General features: G+C 34.7%; 1 protein-coding gene and 1 pseudogene across 3 annotated transcripts; one reads left to right on the forward strand and one right to left on the reverse strand.

Moving 5' to 3' along the window:
• Positions 1-4,140: 4,140 nt before the first annotated feature.
• On the forward strand, positions 4,141-21,910 carry LOC108345926 (uncharacterized). Of its 3 annotated transcripts, none has more exons than XM_052869705.1 (12): positions 4,141-4,330; positions 4,519-4,766; positions 5,545-5,622; positions 5,736-6,250; positions 7,624-8,250; positions 8,688-8,842; positions 19,056-19,255; positions 19,339-19,517; positions 19,632-19,957; positions 20,054-20,157; positions 21,137-21,309; positions 21,438-21,910. In XM_052869705.1, exons 2-11 carry the CDS (start codon positions 4,547-4,549, stop codon positions 21,193-21,195), a joined length of 2,463 nt encoding a protein of 820 aa, XP_052725665.1. In that variant the 5' UTR covers positions 4,141-4,330; positions 4,519-4,546; the 3' UTR covers positions 21,196-21,309; positions 21,438-21,910. The 3 variants fall into 3 exon arrangements, with proteins under 3 accessions (XP_052725665.1, XP_052725667.1, XP_017440271.1); XM_052869707.1 differs by adding an exon at positions 20,484-20,695 and having other exon boundaries at positions 19,339-19,472; positions 21,137-21,910; XM_017584782.2 differs by having other exon boundaries at positions 21,137-21,910.
• A 1,339-nt stretch (positions 21,911-23,249) lies between these two features.
• Positions 23,250-24,426, reverse strand: LOC108345312 (uncharacterized; annotated as a pseudogene).
• Positions 24,427-24,725: the final 299 nt, after the last annotated feature.

The following is a 24,725-nucleotide window of genomic DNA, read 5'->3' on the forward strand; positions in this document are numbered from 1 at the left end:
CAAGAGGCAAGTATAGGTAAAAAATTAAATCTTCATGAATCTATTTTTACCTCTCGTCATTTTCAGTTGTTATTATTATATTTTATATTTTTAATATATAATTTTTAAGACTATTCAAAACAAAGGATAATCTAAACTTATATTTAGTAGCCAATCTTTTTCATTTGTTTTCAAATTTTATCAAGTCAAACAATTTTTTTTTTCAAATTAATACTTATGTATTTTTTTTTTCTAAATTTGTATATTTTTTTTTCATTTTATTTTTTCAAGTTAGTTCTACTTTATAATTTTTTATTACTACCTTAACAAAATTAGATGGTGACGGTTATTTTTTCTTATTTAGTTTTTATTAGATAATATAAAAATTTCTCATATTATTGTCTTGAAAGATAAATAAAGATAAAAACAGTCATTTCGTTTGGATTCGTCAGAAAACAAGAAACACGAGCAAGATATGAGAAACTTGTTTTACAAGAAAAAAAGAAGCAATATATCAAAACTTTGGTAATGTATCCAAAACCCTTACTTGAAAGCAACAAAAACAATGTGTATACCTTAACTCAACAATGAGAAAGAGTGAGGTGTATCAACCTAAGCTTGACAGCAACAAGCAACAGAGGTGAGGTGTACCAACATTGACTCCATTAACTCAAATAGAAAGAGCAAGGTGTATCAATCTTAGTCTAAAATAACAAAAATAAAGTGTACACTAATTACATCAACAATAGGAAAGAGCAAGGTGTACTAACCTTAGCTCGAAAGTCACTAAAGCAAGATGTATCAACCTCATGGACAAGATTTATTAACCCTATGGATGTAGAAAACAAGAAGTACCAACCTCATGAACAACATGTACCAACCCTATATGATGATGGAAATAAGGTGTATCGATCTCGTGGATAGTATACCAATCCTATAAATGAAAAAAGCAAGGTGTACCAACTTCATGAACAAGAAGATGTTCAGCATAATAATCATATACATCAAGAATTTGGACCAAAACATGACATAACACTACAAAATATTGAGCATGCCAATCATATACAAAATATATTGAAGAATATATATTAAAATGATGCATAAAATCGGAGAAAAAACATCTTGAAAGAGCCTGCATGATTATGTAAAGCCTAATATAGAATAACCATTGTATTTTACTTATTTTATAATTTAAATTACTTAACTATTTAAATAATTTCTTTATATTTTTAAAAATCACAAAAACAAGCATATAACAATAATTTTTATTATATACATATATACATGTAAAGAAAAAAAAAGTATGAGTACAAGTAGTCATATGATACTTCTTGTATTTTAAACAATCATTCTCCATCTAAATGGAAAGGTGAGATTGGGTTCGTACCTTATTGTCATATCTAAGTACAAAAAAAATACATACATTAATAACATAGGTATAACTTATTCTTATTGTTACACCATTAATAACTTCATATAAATTTTATTCAATTCATTATTGAATTATAACTATATTACCTCAATATGTATATCAATTTTTTTTCCAAATATATATATATATATATATATATATATATATATATATATATATATAATACAAGAACCTAGAAAAAATAATGAGACCGAATATTTTAATGATAAAATAATTCGATAATATAAATATAATTTTATAAATGCGTCTCATTATCTAAAACATTCATTATCTCTCTAGAACTCTTTCTTTGAGTTCCCTATCCTTTCTTTCTAGGATTTCTGACTCCTGACTCATTTATTTGACGATCAAGAGGTGTCTAAGAGATCACAACAGTGCACTTTCCATTCCTTACCGATGTTTTTAGTCATTTTTCTTTAACTCTTAGTTTAAGACAAATGCAATTAGAATTTCTCACATGTTTCGTCTACTCTCTATTTCTAGCTTCTTGTTGATCAAAGGTCCTAATGACTTACTTTGATCATGATTCTTTATTTTGTAAGAGTTCTAGAGTTCCTTGAACTGAGGCAAGAGTAGTACACCGTATAAAGCCATGGTGGTTTTCCTAATCAGGTAAGAGAAGCTAATGTTTTCTTTTAATTTGGATTATAAAGTATGAACTAAAATTTGGTAGTATGTGAGATTAATGCATGTTGATTGTTATGGTTGAAATGATTATTTTTAGTATTAAGTATGTTTGGATGAATGTACTTGGTTGAGTGATGTTTGTGGACTTTGATGATTATTGTCATGAATGTTGTTGTTGTGAAGTTTGATGGTGTTAAATTGATTTTAATGTTGAGAAGAAGTGGATTAGGCTGAATTATAAGTCATTTTGGTCAAAAATGAATATTTTGATAGGTGAGTTTTAGAAGTAAAGGTCTAAGGGGAGAAACTGTAATCTAGGACATGTGGTATGGTCATTTGAAACTTGTTGGCACCTTGAGTTAATAGAAATTTGATATAGAAATAGGTATGAGTCAATAGAGTGGTTTTGGAAGGTTTTAAGTTCAATTTTAGAGGTTTTGGCTAGTGAGATTCTATTGTAGTAGGTTTGGGCTGAATTAAAGAGTTTGGGGTTTGTTGTTAAATCATTTTTGACTGGTTTAGACCCTTAGGATGTTAATCTTTAAATAATTAAAGGTGGAAGTAAGTTTAGGAATGTTAGAATATGCAAGTTGATGTAGGGTTGTATGGGGAAACAAAATTTTTAGGTTTGTTTTTAGGCTATTTAAAACATGTTTAAACTCTTAGTTCATATAAATATGTTTGGTAATGTGTAAAAATATGATATCTTAGCTTTTGGTATGTTGGTATGAGTTGGTACAACTAAATTCTGGCCAAAAGATAAAAATGGTATCTTCTTTTGAATATAAACATGTTCTTGAATCAATTATAGGTCAAGAATACTAATTTTGGTCATTTGAACGAGTTTTAGGTGCAACCAAACTAGAAAAACATGTTAATGTCAAAACTGATAGAGATAATCGATTATCTTACTTGATAATAGATTATTTCAGTTAGAATGTCGCCTTTGCATGATTTTTCTCTAAAATAATCGATTATCAGGTGTGGTAATCAATTATCATTAAAAAACTTAAAATTTAAATTTTGTTGGGTGTTCTATATGCATGTTTGGTTTCTTTTTATTTCTTCTTTTTTGTTTTTTATGGATGGAAATGTAAGGCTTGTTTAGTAATAATAATGAAATTTTTATGAGGTTTTATAGATGAAGTTATGTATGTTTCCAAGTACAGCTTAAAAAGAGTTTCTAAATTGAAATTTTTAATGGTTGTTTCAAGTAGTGTATGTATTATTGTAGGAGTTCACTTTTGGGGTTATCCTGATACCTTAATGGTTATCTATTCTCAAGTAGAGAAGGGTCAGGTGGTGAGAGTAGGATGTCCTAGTTTGAGGCATTTACCGTTGACAATGGCGTTTTAACGCATTAATCTTGTGTATTAGCTTGGGATGGGCAAATTGTTCCACAACTACAAGTGTACAACTTGTCATAACTCGACAATAACGCATGTGTGCAGATATTTGAGTCTAGATGTTATAATATGTTTAGATGTTGTGCTTAAGTTTGAATGTGAAATATAATATATGATAGTTTTGTGAATTCCATATTTTATTTATTTTTTATATTAGTTTACCGTTTTGTTTTTGTCTGTTTGTATGTGTTTATTTTCTTTTTTGCAATGATCACCTTAAATGATGTGAGTTTAAGGCAACGTTTTTCTAGTTGATCCATGGAGTATATAGGTGAAGCATTGACATAGTTATTAGGGTTTTTATATTTTTAATACTTATTTTATTAATTTTATATTAGTAAAATGAAATATAATATAAGACATTTAAAAATAAGTATGGAAGTACTTTTGTTTTTATATAATAAAAGTATATATATATATATATATATATATGTATATAAATTATCCTTATATGAGAATATGGATTTTAAATATAGGAATATTTTGAAATGGTAATGAGGATTCAGTTTTGTCCACCAAATATAAACCTTTTTTTTGCTATATTTGAGTCCGGCGTTCATAAGAAAAATTATCATTTTGAAAAGAAAGGCTGAACTAAATTAAGCAAAGAATAGAATCATTTATACTTTATTTTATAATATTTTAAATTCATCATTCTATAAGAAATTTATGCCATTTACAAAAATAAAAAAAGATGAGAGAAATATAGAATTGAAGTTGAAGGCACCTGAAGAACAAAAAGTTGATGCCACCAGAAAATAGTTAAGCTAATAATTTGCCACAATTTGCATGCATACGAACATTCTCACTGATCGCGACTCCAGCTTCGGATCTTCCGCCACTTCCCTTCCCAATCTCTTCGCACCAACGCTACATCCTTCTTCAGGTAACCATCCAATTCGAATCAATTCTCCGTTTCAAATTCGCTTTACTCGTTTGTTCCAATTCCGCTTTCGTATTTTCACTCTCGTTTTGTTCACTCAGTTCCAGTAGAATCCTTTTCGCGCTTTACGATTCGGTAATAATTGTAGATTCCATTGCTATTTGCTGAAATTGAATCGTGTGAATTTGCAGACGATATTGTTTTTTTTTTAGTGGCGCAATGAATTTTTTGATGCGGTCTACAAGTGGCATGTATGGACCTGTTCCTGCTCCGGAGCCTCGTTCTGATACGCATCAAAGGTCTGTATCTGCTGGATCTTCTTTGGAGACTCTTGTGATTAATGATCCGTATGCACGCTCTGATGCCAAGGTGGATTTTGGCGTCATTAATAAGCACTCCGATGTTGACGAGGAAGAAGGATGGATTACCATTCCATGCAGTATATCTTCTCTTCACCTATCATTTTCCTGCTTGTTTTCTATTATTGTTGATACTTTGGTCTGGTATCTGAATTTTGGACATGGATATAGAATCTGATGGCAATATGGTTCGAATTTGTCCTGTGTTATTTATTTACATTTAATGTTTGCCCAAGATGACAATTGTTTATTTATTTATTTCATCCGAGAAATGTAAGCAACATATTATCTGCCACACTTGCTATCGAGTGTGGAGAAAGAAACTTACTCGTCATTGTGGGAGAAAAATGGGAGGAATGGGTTGTTCTTTTGCAAGCGGTAATAAAAATGATACCGCCAGCTTTCACTTGTAATTTTAGGGTATGTTCGGGACAAATTTGTTTATCTCTGGTAAATGTTCTCTAATGTGATCAGTTTTAAAATGAAAATAAAAAGATAGATCAATGTAAACTTAATGTTTATTAACCTTACATATATGGATATAAAAAATAAATATTTACCTTCTTCAAAACAAAACTCCCCGACATACCCTTTGCAAATATTTATGTGAGAGGACATGGTCATCATTTTCTGCTGCTCGTCAATCTAGAGTATCGTATTGCATTACCCTTTGCAAATATATATGCTTAGCATATGACTAAAATTAAAATCATATCAGTGTTTTTGTTAGCATCCAGTTCAACGGTTGAATTAAACAGAATAATTTGTTTTAAGTCCTTCCTCTTGTATTTGATTTTATGGACCAGATTTCTCTGCATGTATGATGCGATACACACAATGCTCGATTTCATTTTGCAGAGGAACTTCCAGAAAACTGGACTTGTACACCAGATATACTGTCTCTGCGCTCTCTTGATCGTTCCTTTCTTTTCCCTGGTAATAGATTGTTTTATTCTTTAAATATGTTAATATCAGTTTTGGCATGTGTAATTTGGTCAGCTGGCTTTCACAAAAAAGTTTAGCAGACCTAATTTATACCTGTAATTCAGGTGAACAAGTTCATATATTGGCATGCTTGTCTGCATGTAAGCAGGATACGTCATCGTTCAAAATTGCTGCAGCGATAAGTGAGAATGGCACTGGCCACAACCCCATGAAAGAAAATGGAAACACTGAAAACAGAAATAATACAGTGTCTGGTGAAGGGGAACTGAGTACCGGTGGTGAAGAGCAGCGGGATGATGTTTCTGATGTTGAAAACCTTCTTCAAAAAGAGGGTCTCAAAAGACAAACTTCAATATTGTTGCAAAAGTTAGAAAATTCTCACTTCTTTGTGAGGATTTCCGAGTCAGATGATCCCCTTTGGTCCAAAAGAAGCTCTACAGAAAATCCTCCCAACACTTGTAATGCAAATAATGAAAAGGGATCAAAAATGACATCCGAAGGGTCCACATTGTCTTCTTTTTGTGCTGTTATTGATAGAGGAAATTTTGATTCAAATGTTCCTGGTGGAGTGGCGAGAAATTCGGTGAAGTGCTGTGCTTTACCTAATGGAGACATAGTGGTATGTGTCATAAAAGTTCGAAACTATGATTGTGCATTTAATTGATCTAATATTGTTAAGGAGAGACAGAGGTGTTTTTTGTTTGTTACTATTTGAATTTAAAGTTCCACTGTCAGATAAATTACTCTTCATTCATTAAATTTGGGATCAATCAGTATATTGGTAAAACCATTTTGAAGGAGTTAGAGGTTAATAGTTTGTCTACAGACACGATTTATGATAATAAGTTATGCTGTTGTTTTATTCATGTAGCCAATCCCACGTAGTGGGAAAAAGATTTCCTTGTTTTTGGTTGTTGTGTACTCAAATTTTTGTTGTTGCCAGCTTATGTCTGTTGGTTTCTTCTTCTTTTGGAATAATAATTACTATTTTTCATGCCGTATAATTTCTTTGAGATATTGTTTTCCTTCATACTATGGCGTAAACAGTGAAGATATGATTTTGAAATCAATTATTTGTAATGAATAACATGCAAACTGGAGGTGGATCCAAATCTCTAGTTTGGGTTAGATGCTTACTTTATCCTTGTTGCCACTGAACTTATTATATATATAATTACGTTTATGGCCCCTCTTTAGTGTTCAGCCGTGCTTATGCTTTTACGCGTTTTTCTTTTATCTAGGATTTTTCTTGGATGATATCTTGCTCTTACTCTAGTTGTATTTTCCTCTTCTTTGTAGTGAAATTTCTTTCTTCAATAAAATAATCCAGTCCAATACATTGTTTGTCCATACTTCTGGAAGACTAGAAAAAGCTTTTACAGAACTAAGACATGCAACACTGCAGGTCAATCCACTTGTTCTTCTTGTTATTGTTAGTTAAATATGGAGAATCTTTAAGTTAGATGGTAATGCTCGAGTGCATTTGGATGAGGTCGTAGAATAGGTTTATCGTATGCTCTGCTTGGATTCACTGTTTAACAGATAACATCTGCAATTTTATATTTTCTCTGGAGTATTTAGAGCATAAATTTCAATATGCATACGGTACTTGGACCTACTACTGTGGAGCATATTTACTTGTGTAATTACATCATCACTGGCCTATCTCTAAGATGTTCTTTACAACTGAAAATTCATTGCTTCAAACTGTTTTTTGGATGCTTTCACCTCAGTCTCTTCTTTTTATTGGACATTTCCTTTTACTAAATTTTAAATATCTTTTAGCAGTGTATACCTTTCCTCTGTCACGCCTTTGAAGGCATTTGTGAATTTTCGCGGGGGAAATCTTACTTAATCAAGAAATTCTTTCTATATAACTTCTTGACTTCTGGGGTGTTATCCTTTAATATGCAAAAAACTTTTGGCAAGGTTAATTATTTTAATAACTCTGATCATTGATCTAATTCAGTTTTCCTATGTGGAAGGATGCAGGTTATTTTACAGGTGAATGTTGCTGTTAATTTTCTTAGAGATCCTTGTATAGAAATTCTTCAATTTGAAAAACTTCAGGAGAGAATGTCATCTCCTGACAGCAGGTTGAATGCACTTTATACAGATCAGGATTCATGTGTAGACCTGTTAAATTGGATACTTCCTTTGGATAACGGGAAGCCTTCTACTTGTCCACCATCTCCTCATTTAACTTCAACTTCAGGAATCGGTAACTCGTCTCAGAGGTCCAATATGTCAGGATCATCTAGCTCTCAATTATTCTCCTTTAGCAATTTTAGAAGTTACTCCATGTCATCATTGCCGCAACCTGTGAATGCTCCAGCAGCTCCTGTTAAAGCAGCTAGTTCCAAGCCAAGTTTTGACATTGAGGAGTGGGATCAAATCTCATCTCAGAAATATTTATGGAAGAAAATGGGGGTTGAAGGACTTCTATCTTTTCGAGGTGTTTCATTGGAACGAGATAGATTTTATGTTTGTTGTGGATTAGAAGGCCTATATACACCAGGAAGAAGGTGGAGAAGGAAACTTGAAATAATACAACCATTAGACATTCATTCTTTTGCTGCTGATGTCAATTCGGATGATCTTCTTTGCGTTCAGATAAAGGTTTGAACTACGATGTCATCCATCAAATTTAACAATTTTTTGTGTATTGTTTTGTGAACATCCTATCCTAATATCTTAATCTGTCAGATGAAGATACATGAGTGGTTTTATATTATATTTCGAGCACACTGTCACGCAAGAGCCCTTAAGCTTGAACCGTGGAGAAAATATCTTATGATGAAATTAAACTTAGTTTTATGAAAGAATGGGGCTTAGAGGGATTGAACTCTGGACTACTTGATCCTTGAGACTTTGATACCATGTAATAAATCAACTATGCTAAAAGCTTAAGCTGTTAGGTGAAAACATGAATGGTTTAATTATATATATTATATTTCTAACATAATGTATATTATGTTTTCATGCTTCTCTTTTAGCCATTTTAACTGTTTTTTTTCAGTTCTGCTTTTATTAATAGTGCTTTACCTGTTCTCCAGAATGTTGCTCCTACACATGCTGCAGATATTGTGATATTTATAGATACCATTACTCTTGTTTTTGAGGAACTAGCACAAAATGGATCACTGTCATCGTTGCCGATTTCATGTATTGAAGCTGGAAATGATCATTCTTTACCAAATCTAGTGCTCAGGTTATTTTACCGAATCAGTATTTTAATGATTGTTATAACTCTCTATCATTACTTTTCTGATGTCTTGGTTGATCTTAATACATGGCTATCAAATTAAATCTGCTTGTGTAGATGGATAACTCCATCCCCAAACATGTAAAACAAACCTTGTCAAACGGGGGAAGGGGGTTCAATAATCAATATGCACTTGAGAAAGTACTAACCAGAGTTCCCAAACAGTTTGACTTCTAGAATCTACACCATTACCACCATTAAAGTAGATTCAAAAGATAAATCAATATATGTGGAGACTGATAGGGCATGCATCGTGTTAGAATGGATATCTCATCTGTTAAATGATTGGCTTGTGCTTTGTGAAGCCAAATTCACTACTCTATATTATAATAATTGTAACCGTTGTTCAGTTTGCTTTACGCAATTGCTTCCTGCACCCCATTAATTTCTACCTGCACCCTATCATTTTTGGGAATTCCACTTTTACCCTTGATTGTTTTATATGAAAGTTGTCTCCTTCCTAGGTACTGGTTCACTGTGTGTTCATGTGGGTTCTTCGGGAAGCTTTGTTGGAGGTGCGTAATAAATGTTGAAGGTAAGATCTCCAGAAATAGAAATCTGGAAATAGACTTCTGAGAAATATGACCCGGAATAGGTGTGGGAGGTGAGAAAAGGTTTTCCTTTTAGTAAGATTAAAGTACCATTCTGGAAAGATCAATTTGGAAGGAATTGAGTTGACCATGCATAAGGCTTTGGAAAATGAATGAAATATTGTATTGTTGAATGTGTGTTCCAGAAAAGGAAATCCTGTAGTATAGATGTGCTTTTCGAAAGGCCATTCCGAAAGTGTGGAAATGTTCATTTCGCAATTCTTTATCCCGACCTAAAGTTGACAATTCCGGAATGCTCTTTGGATAGGAGTTTCGGAATTGTGCCAGTACAACAGAGAAAGTTAAATCCAAATCCAAATTCCTCCAAAACGAACTAAAATTTCAACTACCACTACTAAATTACGAAATGGACTTCAATCATGTTAGTTAGACTCACTTCTATTACTTTTGACCGTTCGATTTCTTGTTGTTGATAACCGTTTGGCTTGTTCTGGTCGTTTGTGGTCGAACATTCTCTTGTGAGTGTTCGGCAGAACGTTCTCTTGTGAGCGTTCGATTATGTACGTTCGTTTTTGTTCTTGACTGGACTGTTCGGTCTTTGCTGTACTCGGCCTATGTTCGGTCTCTACTGCTTACGATTGTTCAGTTTTATTTCTGTCACTTAGATTGGCTATATATTGTAGCCTGTCTCTGTTTACAAAAAGTATTTCAATCTCGAAATATTCTGATCATCTTTCTCTCTGTGTTTTTTTCTCTTCTTCCTTTTCTGGGTTTTCTGTTTCTTCGTTTCACACTCAAATCCAACAATTGGCGCCCACCGTGGGACAGTGAATCAAGTTTGATATGAGAAGTTCAATGGTTTTAATGATTTCGGGCTGTGGAAGATCAAGATGGAGGCTATCCTGATACAGTAGGGATGCGATGAAGCGTTGAAGGGTGAGTTGAACATGAGTGTTGCGATGTCACAAGAAGAGAAGAAAAGAATGGTTGATAAAGCAAGAAACACAATCATACTGTGTCTGGGTGATAAGACACTGAGAGACGTTGCAAAGGAGAAGACTACGGCTGGAATTTGGGCGAAGTTGGAATCTCTGTACATGACGAGATCGCTGGCTCATAGGTTGTATTTGAAGCAACAACTCTATTCGTTCAAGATGACAGAATTAAGAATCATAGAGGAGTAGCTTGCAGAATTCAGCAAGATTGTTGATGATTTGGAAAATATTGATGTGAGGTTGGAAGATGAAGATAAAGTTGTTATTCTTCTGAATGCGCTTCCAAGAACCTTTGAGCATTTCAGGGATGACTTGCTCTATGGTAAGGATCAGGTGATTACTCTAGAGGAGGTTGTGACGTCAATTCGAACCAAGGAGTTTCAAAAGCTCCAAGATTCGAAGGCAACCGAGGAGGTGGCATCTGGGCTGATTTCGCTGAAAGGGAAATGGAAGAAGCAGGCTGGAAATGGGAAGAAGTCGAAGCCAGAAGGTGTGAAACAGGTGAGATGTTTCAAGTGTCAGAAGATGGGACATATCAAGAAGTATTGTCCAGAGAAGGGCAAAACCGTTTGGCCACAGGAAACTGCTGATGTGGCAAAGGCTTCTGAAGGATATGAATCTGCTAGTGTTCTGGTGGCTTCGTCTGAAGATTCTCAAAGAAGTTGGGTCTGGTGAAGGAGTTCTTTGAGAATCTGGATCAGAAGGAGCATGGAAATGTGTTGCTGGGAAATAACAAGGTTTGCCGAGTGCAAGGAGTGGGGTCGGTAAGACTGAAGATGTTTGTTAACCAAGAGATGGTACTGCAGGATGTGAGGTATGTGCCTGAATTGAAGAGAAATTTGATTTCAATAAATTCCTTTGATCTTGGAGGTTACACCACGAAAGTCGAGCATGGAGTGATGAGGGTCTGTTCTGGAAATTCTGTGGTTGTCAAAGGCAGAAGGAAGAATGACTTATGCATTCTAGAAGGATCCACAGTCATTGGTCATGTCTCAATAGCAAGTGGGAAGACTGAGAACAACGCTCGACTTTGGCACTTGAGGATGAGTCATATCAGTGAGAAGGGTCTTGAAGAATTGGAGAAGCAAAGCTTACTTCTAGGTGATAAACTGTAGAAGCTGGATTTCTGTGACCATTGCATCTTGGGGAAATCACACAGGATATCGTTTGGTCAAGGGAAGCACTTAACTGAACGACTATTTGAGTACGCCCATGCTTACTTGTAGGGGCCTACAAGAACTCAAACTCATGGTGGATGAGCGTATTTCCTGAGCATAATTGATGATTTTTCAAGAAGAGTGTGGATTTACGTTCTGAGAATAAATCTGAAATGTTTCAAAAATTCAAGGACTAACATACTCAGACCGAGAACCAATTGGGGTATAGGCTAAAATGTCTGAGAACTGACAATGGTCTTGAGTTTGTTTCAGAGGAATTTAATGAGTTCTACAAGGTTAAAGGGATCAACAAGCACAAGACTGTGGTGGGAACTCCTCAATAGAATGGTTTGGCTGAAAGAATGAACAGAACAATTCTAGAGAGGGTTAGGTGCATGTTGCTTGGATTAAGGTTGTTAAAGGCTTTCTGGGGAGAGGCGGCCAATATAGCCGTGTACCTGATTAATAGGAGTCCGTCTTCGGCTCTCAATTACAAAACACCAAGTTAGGAACCTTGGTAAGAATCCTAACTATCTCCTTTACTCTCACACTTCAGTACTCTAACAACAAGCAATTGTAAAAGAAACGACTTGTATTCACATCAAAGAATCAAGAATACAATTGGGAAACCAGGAGCTTAACCTCCTTCACCAGGTCTAAACTGGTCTTCAACTCAAGAGTACAAACTCCATAACGGAAAACAATAAAAGAGGTCCTTTTATAGAGACCTTTTTCCCGCCTCACTTAACTATTTAACAGTTAAGTACTCTTCCTCACCTTTCGCCTCTCATAAACCCTCCATGTCCTAACATGGAAGTTTGGAGTGGACAACCGGCTGACTACTCAAACTTGAGGCTGTTCGGTTCTTTGGCGTTCGCTCATGTCAAAGGAGATAAGCTGGATGCCCGAGCAGTAAGAAGTGTATTCCTTTGATATGCTGAAGGAGTTAAGGGATACAGGTCGTGGAGGTTAGATACTAAACCGTCCAAGCTGATCATTAGTAGGGATGTCATTTTTGACAAAACAAGAATGACTATGCATGCTGGAAATCCTGGATGCGAGAAGAAGATGCTCGTTGAGGTGGAGCATACTACTTATGGGATCGTTCGGTCGTTGAATGAGGAAGACCGAACGGGTGAAGGACAAGATGAAACGTTGGGTCATTAGAGGAGAACCAAACGGGTGAAATGCGAACAGATCTTGGTGATGAAACAGATGGTATATATGGTGATGTGAGTCACTCAAGAGGAGCTGGTGATGAATTGAGGAATTATCAGCTTGTCCGTGATAGGGAAAGAAGGATCTCTAAACCAACCAAACGGTTTGGAGAGGCGGATTTAATTTGCTACGCCTTGAATGCTGCTGAAGATCTTGAAAGCTCGGGTGAACCATGAAGTTACAAGGAGGCTCTTCATAGCAACAATCGTCATCTGTGGCAGGGTGCTATAGAGGAAGAGCTGGAGGCATTGAGGAAGAATAGCACCTGGAGATTGGTGGATCTGCCAAAGGGTAAGAAGGTTGTAGGTTCAAAATGGATCTTCAAGAAAAAGGAAGTTATACCAAGGGTGAGAAAGCAAGGTACAAAGCAAGACTTGTTGCCAAAGGCTTTACTCAGATTGAAGGTATAGATTATCATGAGATTTTTGCTCCTGTCGTGAAGCACTGTTTGGTCAGAGTTTTAATGGCGATAGTTACTCACCGCAATTTGCATCTAGAATAGTTGGATGTGAGAATTGCGTTTCTGCATGGAGACTTGGAGGAAACAATTTATATGAAGCAGCCGGAGGGATTTGCTGTGGATGATAGAGTGTGCCTGTTACAGAAGTCTTTTTATGGCTTAAAGCAAAGTCCAAGACAGTGGTATAGGAAATTTGATGATTTTCTGATGAAGCTGAACTTCAAGCGGTGCAATTATGATGATTGCATGTATACTCTGAACAGTGACAGTGAGGTACTATATCTTCTTCTATACGTGGATGATATACTGATTGTCAGCAGTGACATGAGCATGATTCATGAGATGAAAGCAAAGTTAAGTGGTGCTTTCGAAATGAAGGAGCTTGGAGAAGCAAGGCGAATATTGGACATTGACATAAAGAGAGATAAACTGAAGGGAAACTTGTTTTTATCTCAAAAAAGTTATTTGTAGAAGGTGATTTCAAGGTATCGGATGACTGAATCCAAACCGGCTGACACACCGATCGGTCAACACTTGAAACTTACCAAAGAACAATGCCCGAAGACCGAGAATGAAAGGAGGAAGATGGAATCTCTTCCATTTTCAAATGGGATTGGGAGCATCATGTATGGCATGGTCTGCACAAGACCTGACCTGGTGCATGGGGTAAGTGTTCTCGGTCGGTTTATGATTGATCCTGGACGAATTCACTGGGAAGCGTTGAAGTGGATGCTTAGATACATACGGGGGTCTCTTGATACTGGATTACTCTTCCAGAATAACTTTCAAGGTGGAGGTTATATTGAAGGTTTTGTTAATTTAGATTTTGCCGGGTGCATGGACATAAGGAAATCCCGTTCGGGATGTGTGTTTACATTATTCGGTACTGTTGTAAGTTGGAGGTCTACATTACAATCAGTTGTTGCCCTGTCAACCACTGAAGCTGAATAATGTGCGCTCACTGAAGGGGTAAAGGAGGCACTATGGTTAAAAGGCTTGATTCGGGAATTGGGTATTGATCAAACGACCGTCCAGGTTCATTGTGACAGTCAGAGCGCCATACACTTGGCCAACCATTAGATTTACCATTCTAGAACAAAGCATATTGACGTCAGCTGCATTTTGTCAGGAGCATATTAGAATATGGTGATGTCCAAATCTGCAAAATTGCATTTGAAGACAACCCTGCAGATATGCTGACTAAGTCGCTTGCTAAAGAGAAGTTTCTGAAGTTGTTGTCCAGGATTGGTTTTTTACCGTTCGGTCTGTAATTGTGTATCGTTCAGTAATTTTGTTCTTTCTTGTAATAAATGAGTCTAGGTGGAGATTTGTTAGTTAGACTCACTTCTATTACTTTTGACCGTTCGGTTTCTTGTTGTTGATAACCGTTCGGCTTGTTCTGGTCGTTTGTGGTCGAACGTTCTCTTGTGAGCGTTTGGTCGAACGTTCTTTTGTGAGTAAACGTTCTTTTTTGAGCGTTCGGTCGAACGTTCTCTTGTGTACGTTCGTTTTTGTTCTTGGCTGGACTGTTCGGTCTTTGCTGTATTCGGCCTACGTTCGGCCTCTACTGTTTACGATCGTTCAATTTTATTTCTGTCGCTTGGATTGGCTATATATTGTAGCCTGTCTCTGTTTACAAAAGCAATTCAATCTCAAAATATTCTGATCATCTTTCTCTCTTGTGTTTTTTTCTCTTCTTCTTTTTCTGGGTTTCTTTTTGTTCGTTTTACACTCAAATCCAACAAATCAAATAAATAGGGTGTGAAGCTAAGAGTCATGGATCTCAGACCTTACAACGAAGAAGCTTTCGGAGCTTATAACGATGGGAGAGAATCTTCCATTTCCATTTCCATTTTCTAGAATTTTGTGAAGAAAATTGAAGGAAATTGAAGAGTGGAAAAGGTACTTCCATTGGGAACTCGGCACACGGTGACAGAGGAAGACGGTGTTGGCTTTGGCATTCCCGGATTTTCCGGAAATGCTTTCCAGAATGGAAAACTTGCCCATCTACAATGTCCAGGAAAAGAAGAGGAGTAGGTTTAGATTAAAAAGCTCCATGAGTTTACTTTTGACATTTCAGGTATTTAGTGGTTGCAGGTTGAAATTTGAATGGAGTGCAGGAAGCTATTGCCTTCTTGATATAGCTAGCAAAGTAGGCTCAACCCAATATCCAAGGTGGAACTAGTCCGTAAACTTATGTACTGATATATTTTTAAAAGTATTATATACTTTTTTAGAAATGAAAAATAATATTATTTTATTAATATATATATATATATATATATATATATATATATATATATTACTTAATTTTAAAAAGTTCGTATTTTTAATTTAGAATAACTTTTTTTATGTTCTTTAAAATTGGGTCAAAATGTTTTTAAGTCATTTAAATTATGTTTCGGATAGGAGCAGTACAATTTTTTATTTGGCCCATTTGGTTGGACCGTGCGTTCTCTTAGCTATACTCTGGGCTTTTGTGGATTTTGGAGATCACTTCATTCATTGGGTGTTGCTCTCTTCACCATCCAAGTGTTCCTGCACCTCTCCATTATTTTCTTTTATTCTAAAAATATTCTATATTTTTCCACTATTTTTTTTATTTCAAAAATACCTTATATCTCTTCATATTCAATAATTTTTCTTTTTTTTTCTTCACATTAATGGAGCATTCACGTAGCTCAGATTTATATTTGTGATATATTGTAAAATTTTATTTACACTTTTCCTTAAATAAGTTTGATTCAATCTTTTTTACACTATTAAATATATTTTTTTTCTTCAAATTACTTAATAAATGATAAAATTTTGTTCTAAATTTCTAGAAAAATGTTTATATATATTATGTTTTTTTTACATTTAATATCTATAATTTTTAACATTATATTATGTTTTAACTTACCGATATGTTTGACTCAAATAACTTGAATAAAGTATTTAATTTATTAGATAAATAATATAAAAATATTATTAAATACTTAAAATATAAAAGAAAAGTTATTTGTTAAAGATTTGAAATTTATTTAGTTTTTTCGTCATTATAAAATTATTATATAATAATAATAATATATTATTTACTATTAATATTATTATGTTTATTATTTTGTATCTGCATCTAACTTTTAAGTTTATAAAATGAAACTAATATTGAAGTTTCTTCTGAATTTTATATTTTGCAATATATCACAAGTTTAAATCTAAGTCATATGAATGTTCTATTAATGCAGAAAGAAAAAAAAAGATTGTTGAGAATAATGAAAAAATATAAAATATTTTTGAAATAAAAAAAAATAATAGTGAGATACAGAAATACTTGCGTAGTGGTGGGAGCAACACCTCACTTCATTTGTACGGCCCTATAGACGGCCTTATAGAACACTCGTCACTCTCTCACCTACAGTGGCTTCTTCCTGCTGCACCCTATTGTTTTCCTGTGCTCCCCCAAAACTTTTAAAATGACTACATTATCCTTTGACCTACTTGGATAAAATCCCTATTTCACTTCCATTTTCATTTGTTGCTCCGCAGACCATCATGCACCTCCCACCACTCCTGCACCTTTTTCCTTCATTTCTGCCCGCTGCTCCTTCCATCTTTCCTTCATTCCACCATCTTTTCTTCATTCCACCATCTTTTCTTCTCTCCATTTCCTATCTTCATTTCCTCTCAATCATTTCTCCGCGACAGCAAGACACCAAAAACACCTCCATTTTCTTCCATTTTCTTCCTTGGGCAACTAAAGCCTCCATCTCCTCTCTTTTAACGTAGGTAACCAGATTTTGTTTCGGATTTGGGGATTTGTAAATCCGGTTTGTTTGTGAAATGCGTGCACCACCGGATTTCGAAATCCGGTGGTGACGGTGCAGGATTTTGAAAACCAGTTGTGTGGACACCGCAAGCTCTGCACCTCCATCTCCAGATTCTGGCGAACGACCAACGGCGACCTCCGACCACCAGCGGCGGCCTCTTACCTCCAGTTCCCGTGCCTCCATACTGTTTCATTCGCCCTCCTTTTTCTGGTTGTGTTGTCTTGGTTGTTTGTTGTTGGGTGTTAATTGGTGATGATTGTGGGTCGTGGCTGATGAAGATGGTGCAGAGAGTTGGACTTGTGCGTTTGAAGGAGTGAGATGGAGGTTGTGTAATGAGAATCAAGGGAGAGTGTTGGGTGAAAGAGCTGGGGAAGAGAAATTCAGTGGCTACACTACCAAGAAACACACACCGGATTCCATGTTCCGATTCACTAATAACCTATATTAACATAATCGAATCATAATAGAATCTGGGAACAATGATGCATTACCGGATTACGAAATCCTATTAATATATAATTTGAAGGGGCAGAATGAAAGGACAGAAAAGTTGGGGGTGCTGGAAGAAAACAATGGGTGCCCCCCTCAACCTATTTACTGTGTTCAAATAAATTTACACAGTCTCCTGCCTTGACTCTTAGTTAAACAAGGAAAAAAAAACTACCGACAATAGCTCTTCCCAATATCAACACGCCCTTCATCCTTGAAAACTGTCATCGTGTTTGAGCTGCTACACTATCAACTATAGGGTACACTCAGTTGAAGGATTGTTTGTAGGCTTCATACATTGTCCACCGGGCAGTTGGGGTCGTCCTTGTTCATGATGGTCATAAACAATGTATTCCCTTTCATTTGTTACAGAAATAGAGTTTTCATTTTTTTACCACTCTGACCTCCGTTAAGCTCTCTTGTCAGAATTTCACTCCACCTCGACTGGTGGCCCCTCCGACACCAAACTCACTTTGCCTCCGCTACAACTTCACTCTAGTAGCTTCAACTGCACAAAGGCACTTGGAACAGCATTATCCATCAACAAAGTACTTAACTTCCGAAAGGCAAAATATGCTCAAGCCACCTTCCGCACCAAATCAAGTTTGTAAAGATTTAAGCATTGATATTAGTCGCCTTGTAATACCCACATCCGCTTTCCCAACGCCACTTCAAGAAGACTTAATCCACATGACCTGCTCCACCGTCCCCTCTTCCCAATCAAACCATAATCCAACAATCTTGAAGCCTCCATCTCCTATATTTTTTTATATCCGTACTGTTAGTGGTTAGTTTTGGTCAGTGGAGAGTTGAACCACATTGTCTTCCATCCTTTCTTCTTCCAAACCCTTGAAACCAACCTTGTATATCTCAAATGTTAACAGGCATCTCCCATGATAATTTATTTTCTTCCCTTTTGTGTCTCCCTCTTTTGTCTCTTCTACCTCTCCCTGGCACCTCTCTTTCTACGGAAGTAGTAGCAGCACTCTAACAAATCCCCTCCAACTCCTCAAGATATAAGTTTGTTGAGTTGATTGTTTATACTCTGTGGTCGATCTCTCAGCAGAAATTATCTTGTTTTCATTTATAAAATGTAGCATATGGAGGAGGCATTAGTAGAGCGTGAAGTTAGCTTTTTATTTTTTTAATTGGTTAAAGCTTGTGAATTCCTTAATGTATATTTCTTTTGGCCATTCTCTAATGAAGGCTGCCCTCAAGCATGTTCCTCATCTTGCCCACTGTTGTCTCATTCTCTAATAATGAAGTGTACAATATTCTACGTAATCCAAAAAATTACCTTGGAGAATTAACGTATGTCTTTGTTCATGAAAAAAAAAGAATATATCAGCATGTAGACAGTGAAGGTGATGCGTGTTTCTTGAACACTTGATTTTGTTGTTGAAATCAATCTCTTAGTTGTTTTTAAATTTTAAATAGATATAATATTATTATTCATCTTACTAAACGTTTCTAATTACAGGAGAGGTGAAGAGCATTCTTTTATTCTTAGACCAGCAACTTCTACATGGAATGCTCTCGAGATTCAGAATGATAGAAGTTCTCACTTGTCAAAGTTGCAGCTTAGAAATAAAACATCAAAAATAAGTCTCAACAGACGAAAGACTGCTTTAATTAATGACCGGTATTCAATTTTGGTGTCATGTCGATGCAATTATACAGGTAGGTTTTCCAGCCACCTCGGTTTGCTGTTGTCCTATCAAATGAATTAAGGTGTTAATTATTTTTTTTTTGGCTTAATCTAGCGTCAAGATTGTTCTTTAAGCAACCAACCAATTGGCGACCACGTGGCTCAAGGGATATTATGATCTCTATTGTTGCAGATACGTCAAGACAGTCTCCTTCTGCTTGTGAGAAAACTTGCCAACCTCCCGTACAGGTTAATATATGGTTAACTATTTTCCAAATCAACTTGTGCTTTCATGTGAGCTCATTTATTTTGGTTTGATTATTTTCACATAGAAATTATCCGTATAAACTTTTATACTGCCATTATCCTCCATCACAATTAATTTATTATTTGATTTAATTTGGTCAGATCTTAACTCTTCAAGCTTCAAATTTGACCTCTGAGGATCTAACTTTGACAGTGGTCGCTCCAGCCTCATTTACTTCAACAGCCTTCTTGAATTCACTGACGAATCCAAGAAGTCCTTTTATAGGTTTCTTAGACTTTTCAGGAAGAGTAAATGATGATAGGGGAATTGGTGCCACCCAGGGACAAAGTTTTACTTCTGTTGTAAAAGATAATGAGAAACAAAGTTATGATGACAATGCTCAGGTTGCTTCTACGAGTGATGAAGTCATTCCTAGTGCCAATCCTAGTTGTACACATCTATGGTTTCATAGTAGAGTTCCACTTGGGTAATGTATCCAATCTTTCTCTCTTTGTCTCTTTTCTGTAAATTGTGTTTTTAGACTTGTACTAATTGATTTGAAGCCGTGTTTTGGTCACATTAGATGTGTTCCTTCTCGATCCAATGCCACTATCAAGCTTCAACTACTTCCATTGACTGATGGCATAATTGTTTTGGACACTTTGCAAATTGATGTCGAGGAGAAAGGTATAGATTTGCTGTACTTTTGGACCGTTTTTTTCCTCTTAATTTATTGTTTGAGCATCTATGCAAAGAAATATTTGATTCATTCAAATTAACGGGAAGAGGAACTGGTGGTTAAAGATCCGTTACTTGTATGATTGTCATGGTTATTTTGAAGTATCACACATCTGCATAACAATAAGGTTTTATTGTTGGATTCCCTTAGCTGACGTCCCGCCACAGTTGCCCATCTGGTCCATTTTATATCATTAGTTTTGGTGCCTAACTTTAATTATTTATTTTACCAGAAAAGAGAAGTGAATATAATTGAGTCTGTCTTTCTGTACCAGCACTCATCTCTATTTATAAGCCAAACAGGATGGGATTGGAGAAAACTGAACCTTGGACTGTAAAGAGGAGATAAGTTGGGTGGCAGTGGCGAGTGGGCAGAAGTAGATAGTAGCATGTAACTTTACAAGTCGGGAACTGGAGGTGTGTGTAGTGGGGATGGAAGGCAGTGTGACATCAGGGACAAGCCAATCTAGAGATAACAGCACTGTTGGTATGGCCGCAGGCACAATCTTACTAAAACTCCCCAAAATTGAGATTTGTGATATAAAAGAGAGAAAAAGTGAATATTATTGAATGTTTTGCAATACTAGCTCTAGTCTCTTCTTGTAGGTTGAGAGAAAGGGGAAAATAGGGAAAAAATCCTAATAGTTACAAATATATTCTAATTATACACTCGGAGTATTTTCAAATTAGTGCCTATTTACAACAGTTCCCACCGTCATCTCTTTAGGTATTTATTTACATGTCAAGAGCATATGTTCTTACGAAACAGGTGAAAATTATGTAAAAAACAACATTGTTTATTTTACATTCCGCTTTATTAGTCTTAGGAAATACTTATTTCTTTGCAAAAATAGTCAAGCCCGTCATGATACAAAATGCCAAGACGACACAACTCAAGTTCTCACTGAGTTTCATTCGGCTGTAACAGGTGTTACCTATATTCCTGAGCGCTCATTAAAGATATTTGCAACTTCCAGTGTTTCCTAGGGAATTATGTACATTGGACATATAGCTGGTTGCATTTTACTCGGGTGCAGTAGAAACAAAAATGGATGATTTGCATACTGAATTTTGCAAAGTACTCTGAATAGCACAAAATGGGTAATTTGCTTGGACTTCAAATTGATCTTTCGATTTACTTTCAATAGCACAGATGTCCTTCTGTTAGTTGAAAATTGGGATGAAGTTGGGAAGTTTATGTTAAATATGGTTACACTTTTGTGTTGTAGACCAACGAGCTTAAATAGAAGCTTGTTACACATCTCTTGAAGGGGAAGAATGTAATCTCTATTCCTATCATCTAAGTCGCACGTACACTTTGTCTTGAAGGAGGGAAAGAGAAAGAAAGAGCGTTTGGTTCTTTAAATTTCATTTCGTGTAAATTTTCTCCTTATTTGATATGTTTTTTACCTGAAAGATTATCATGCCAACTTCCAATTATTAATGCTTATCATGGAACTGAAGTAGGCTCGAACAATGATGATGAGTCTGTGATTTGAAAATTCCTTTTTTCTTGTTTCTAAGCTGAAAGAAACTCGAGCTGCAGGATAACCCCACATATATCCTTCCCATCAGAAGGATTTGGAACATACAAAAGTTCCAAGACTTGCTACTATTGGGAGTTATGGTACCAGAAAAAAATACAAAGATTTTAATTCAGTTCACAATGTAGAATATTCCTTTCGATTCTCAACTAGTCAAGAAGCTCTGTTAAATGTTTAATGTTGCATTGAGATATGAATTCAACTTTGATCAATACATTTTTGGTTAACACAAATTAACAGAATCTATTTACCTTTGTTGACCATAAAATTAAATGTAACGTAGATAGAGACATAAATAGCATAGAACCATAATTAAAGTAATGGTTGGTCATTCATCTCAAATCAAAATACCAAATCAGAAGAAGCAGTGAAGTAAAGCTCCATGTTCCATGCTGATCCCTTATAAAAGCAAGCCCCTAATCAATCAAAGTAAGCATGGGCGAATACAAGAAAAGGTCAATTCCACAAAAGAAAGTTGGGGAAGTAATAAGCAAAATCTTACCTTAATTTTTTTAATGATCACATTAGTCAAGTTTCAATTAAAATGTTATGCATTGATTTTCCATTATTTCCAGGTCATATTACAGTAGTTTGTGCACAACTACTATCTAGAACTACCTCTAAAAATAGTTTTTTACACTTTTTACTTTTTGTTATACTCTTTAATTTATGTAAAATTATTTTATATATTTATTTTACGATGTCAAAACTGACTCGTCTTTAATTTGTTTGTTTAGATCAAGGTTTTTATTACCGGGCATCTCATTTGTTATTAGTTTGAATTCTATCTTCTAATTCTTTTATGTTTAATTTTGAATAAATAACATCTTAAATTTAAACAAAAGAACGCGACCATAAATATAAATTAACAAATTTAATAAATTTAAAATTAATATTTCATTAATAAACTAAATAAGAAAATTATAATAATCTATACATTGGGTTTCTTTTTCTGATATCTAAATTTTGTTTGGCAGTTATAAGTTTTTAAATTAAAAATAATTAACTTATCAGTTATATATGTGATTTTTTTAAATTTAATTTTTTTATTTGACGTGTTTTTTAAATTTAATCATTTTTTAAAACTAAAATAATTATTTAGGCTATTATATTAAGGGAATTCTATATTTTTTTTTTCAATTTTATATCCTTTAAATAATAATTTTATAAATTTTAATAGTTTTTCTTAATTTAAATATTTTTTATTTGATATTTTTTATTTAATATTTTTAAATTTAAAATAACTATTTATAATAACAAAATTACCAAAAAAATAAATAAAATTATTTATAATAAAATTACAGAAATTATTTATATTTTTTTTTATTATTATAGTAATAATTTTATTATTTTTTACTATTATAAAAAAAGATAAATAAATATATAGAGTGATATATTCGCATGTATTTTTATAAGTAATAATAATAATAATAATTAAATTTTAACCTTGAAATGAAGCATGCAAAAATTTGGACACTTGTTCCATTCTAAGACTTACAATCACCAAATAGTCATTCAATATTTATGATCTAATCCTCGCTTCCATGAGCCGTAATCTACCGCTAGGACTTTTAACATATGATTTCTTAATTACAGGTATTTATTTATTTATTTTAAATATACGGACGAATAATTTAAATATACGACCAATAAAACAATAACATATAAACTATTATAAAAAAGTTGTTAAAAAAAAAATTTGTTAACACGTCGAACTCCTTCCCCGAAAATCTCACCAAAGAATTGGTTTGTTTGGATGATACAAACATCTTTTCCTTCTTCATAGTATAACTTGTTTCGCTATGTCGATGTGAAAGCTTATCTAATTGCTCCTCGGCTTCAAAATCTTGATCACGAATTCTTCTGACATAACCTCCTGAATTATGGAAAGTGATTTTATGATTGCTTCATCTTCTTATCAGCTTTCTGATCAAGAATTTCTCCTTATCAGCTGCTGTGCGCTGCAGAGCCTCCAGCATTTCATCAACAGAAACAGTTGCATGCCTAGACTTCATTGATTTCATCTCATCCAATGCAGCTAGGATGTCCATCTCCCTTTTAGAATCCAAGGTTCTATTTTCCAATGATTTCATAGCATCTCCCATCTCTTCAGCATCCCTCTTCTGCTTATTTTATCAGCTTCTTTATCTTCTGCACGCTAATGTTCAAAATTTCTGGTTGCACCGGATTCGACAATATAATCTGAATTTTGTGGATCGATCTTCATGGTAACTTCAGCTGAATATTTTTGGTGCATTTAAAATAGAATCTAAATATTTGAATTCCAAGATACCTCTCGCCAATAACATCTTCTTTTCTGGAATTGAACTTGGTTCCTTTGTAGATGTAATTGCCACAAGTATTACATCGAATGCTCATGGGAAGCATCATGCCAACCTTCATCTGCTGGTTCTTGGGCCTTCAGCCTCTGGGAAGCTTGGAGGGATCAAAGTCCGGAGGGTAATACTTGTTCAAAACCTTCCTCTCTCCCATCTTTCTAAAAAAGTGGAAGGAAGACCAGGTGATGAGACGCTACCCCAAGCACGACGGCGAGGCACGGAGATGGGCACGGTGACAGCCGGCGAGGCGAGGCTAGGCACGGCGAGAACGTGACGACGGAGAAAATACGGTGGTAAGCGAGAAGAAACACAGAGTTCTGTATTTATAACAGGTCCTTCATATACATTATTGGATAGATACTGTATTTATAATAGAAAAAATATAAATTAAATCTAAAATCTAAAATAAAAATTATAATAAATTAATTAAAGATAAAAGATAATATATTTATATAAAATATCTAATATATCTTAAGCTATCTATCTATTTATGATATATTTTGTATTTATTTGCTTGTTAAATTCATAGATAAACATATATAAAGATAGATACTAACAAATTTTGTTATTTAAAATCTCTCTTAAGATAATATACTTTTGAAAGTATCTTGTATATATTTTACTAATATATTGA

The sequence above is a fragment of the Vigna angularis genome, chromosome 10, assembly GCF_016808095.1.
Source record: "Vigna angularis cultivar LongXiaoDou No.4 chromosome 10, ASM1680809v1, whole genome shotgun sequence".
In the NCBI taxonomy this organism is placed as follows: Eukaryota; Viridiplantae; Streptophyta; class Magnoliopsida; order Fabales; family Fabaceae; genus Vigna; species Vigna angularis.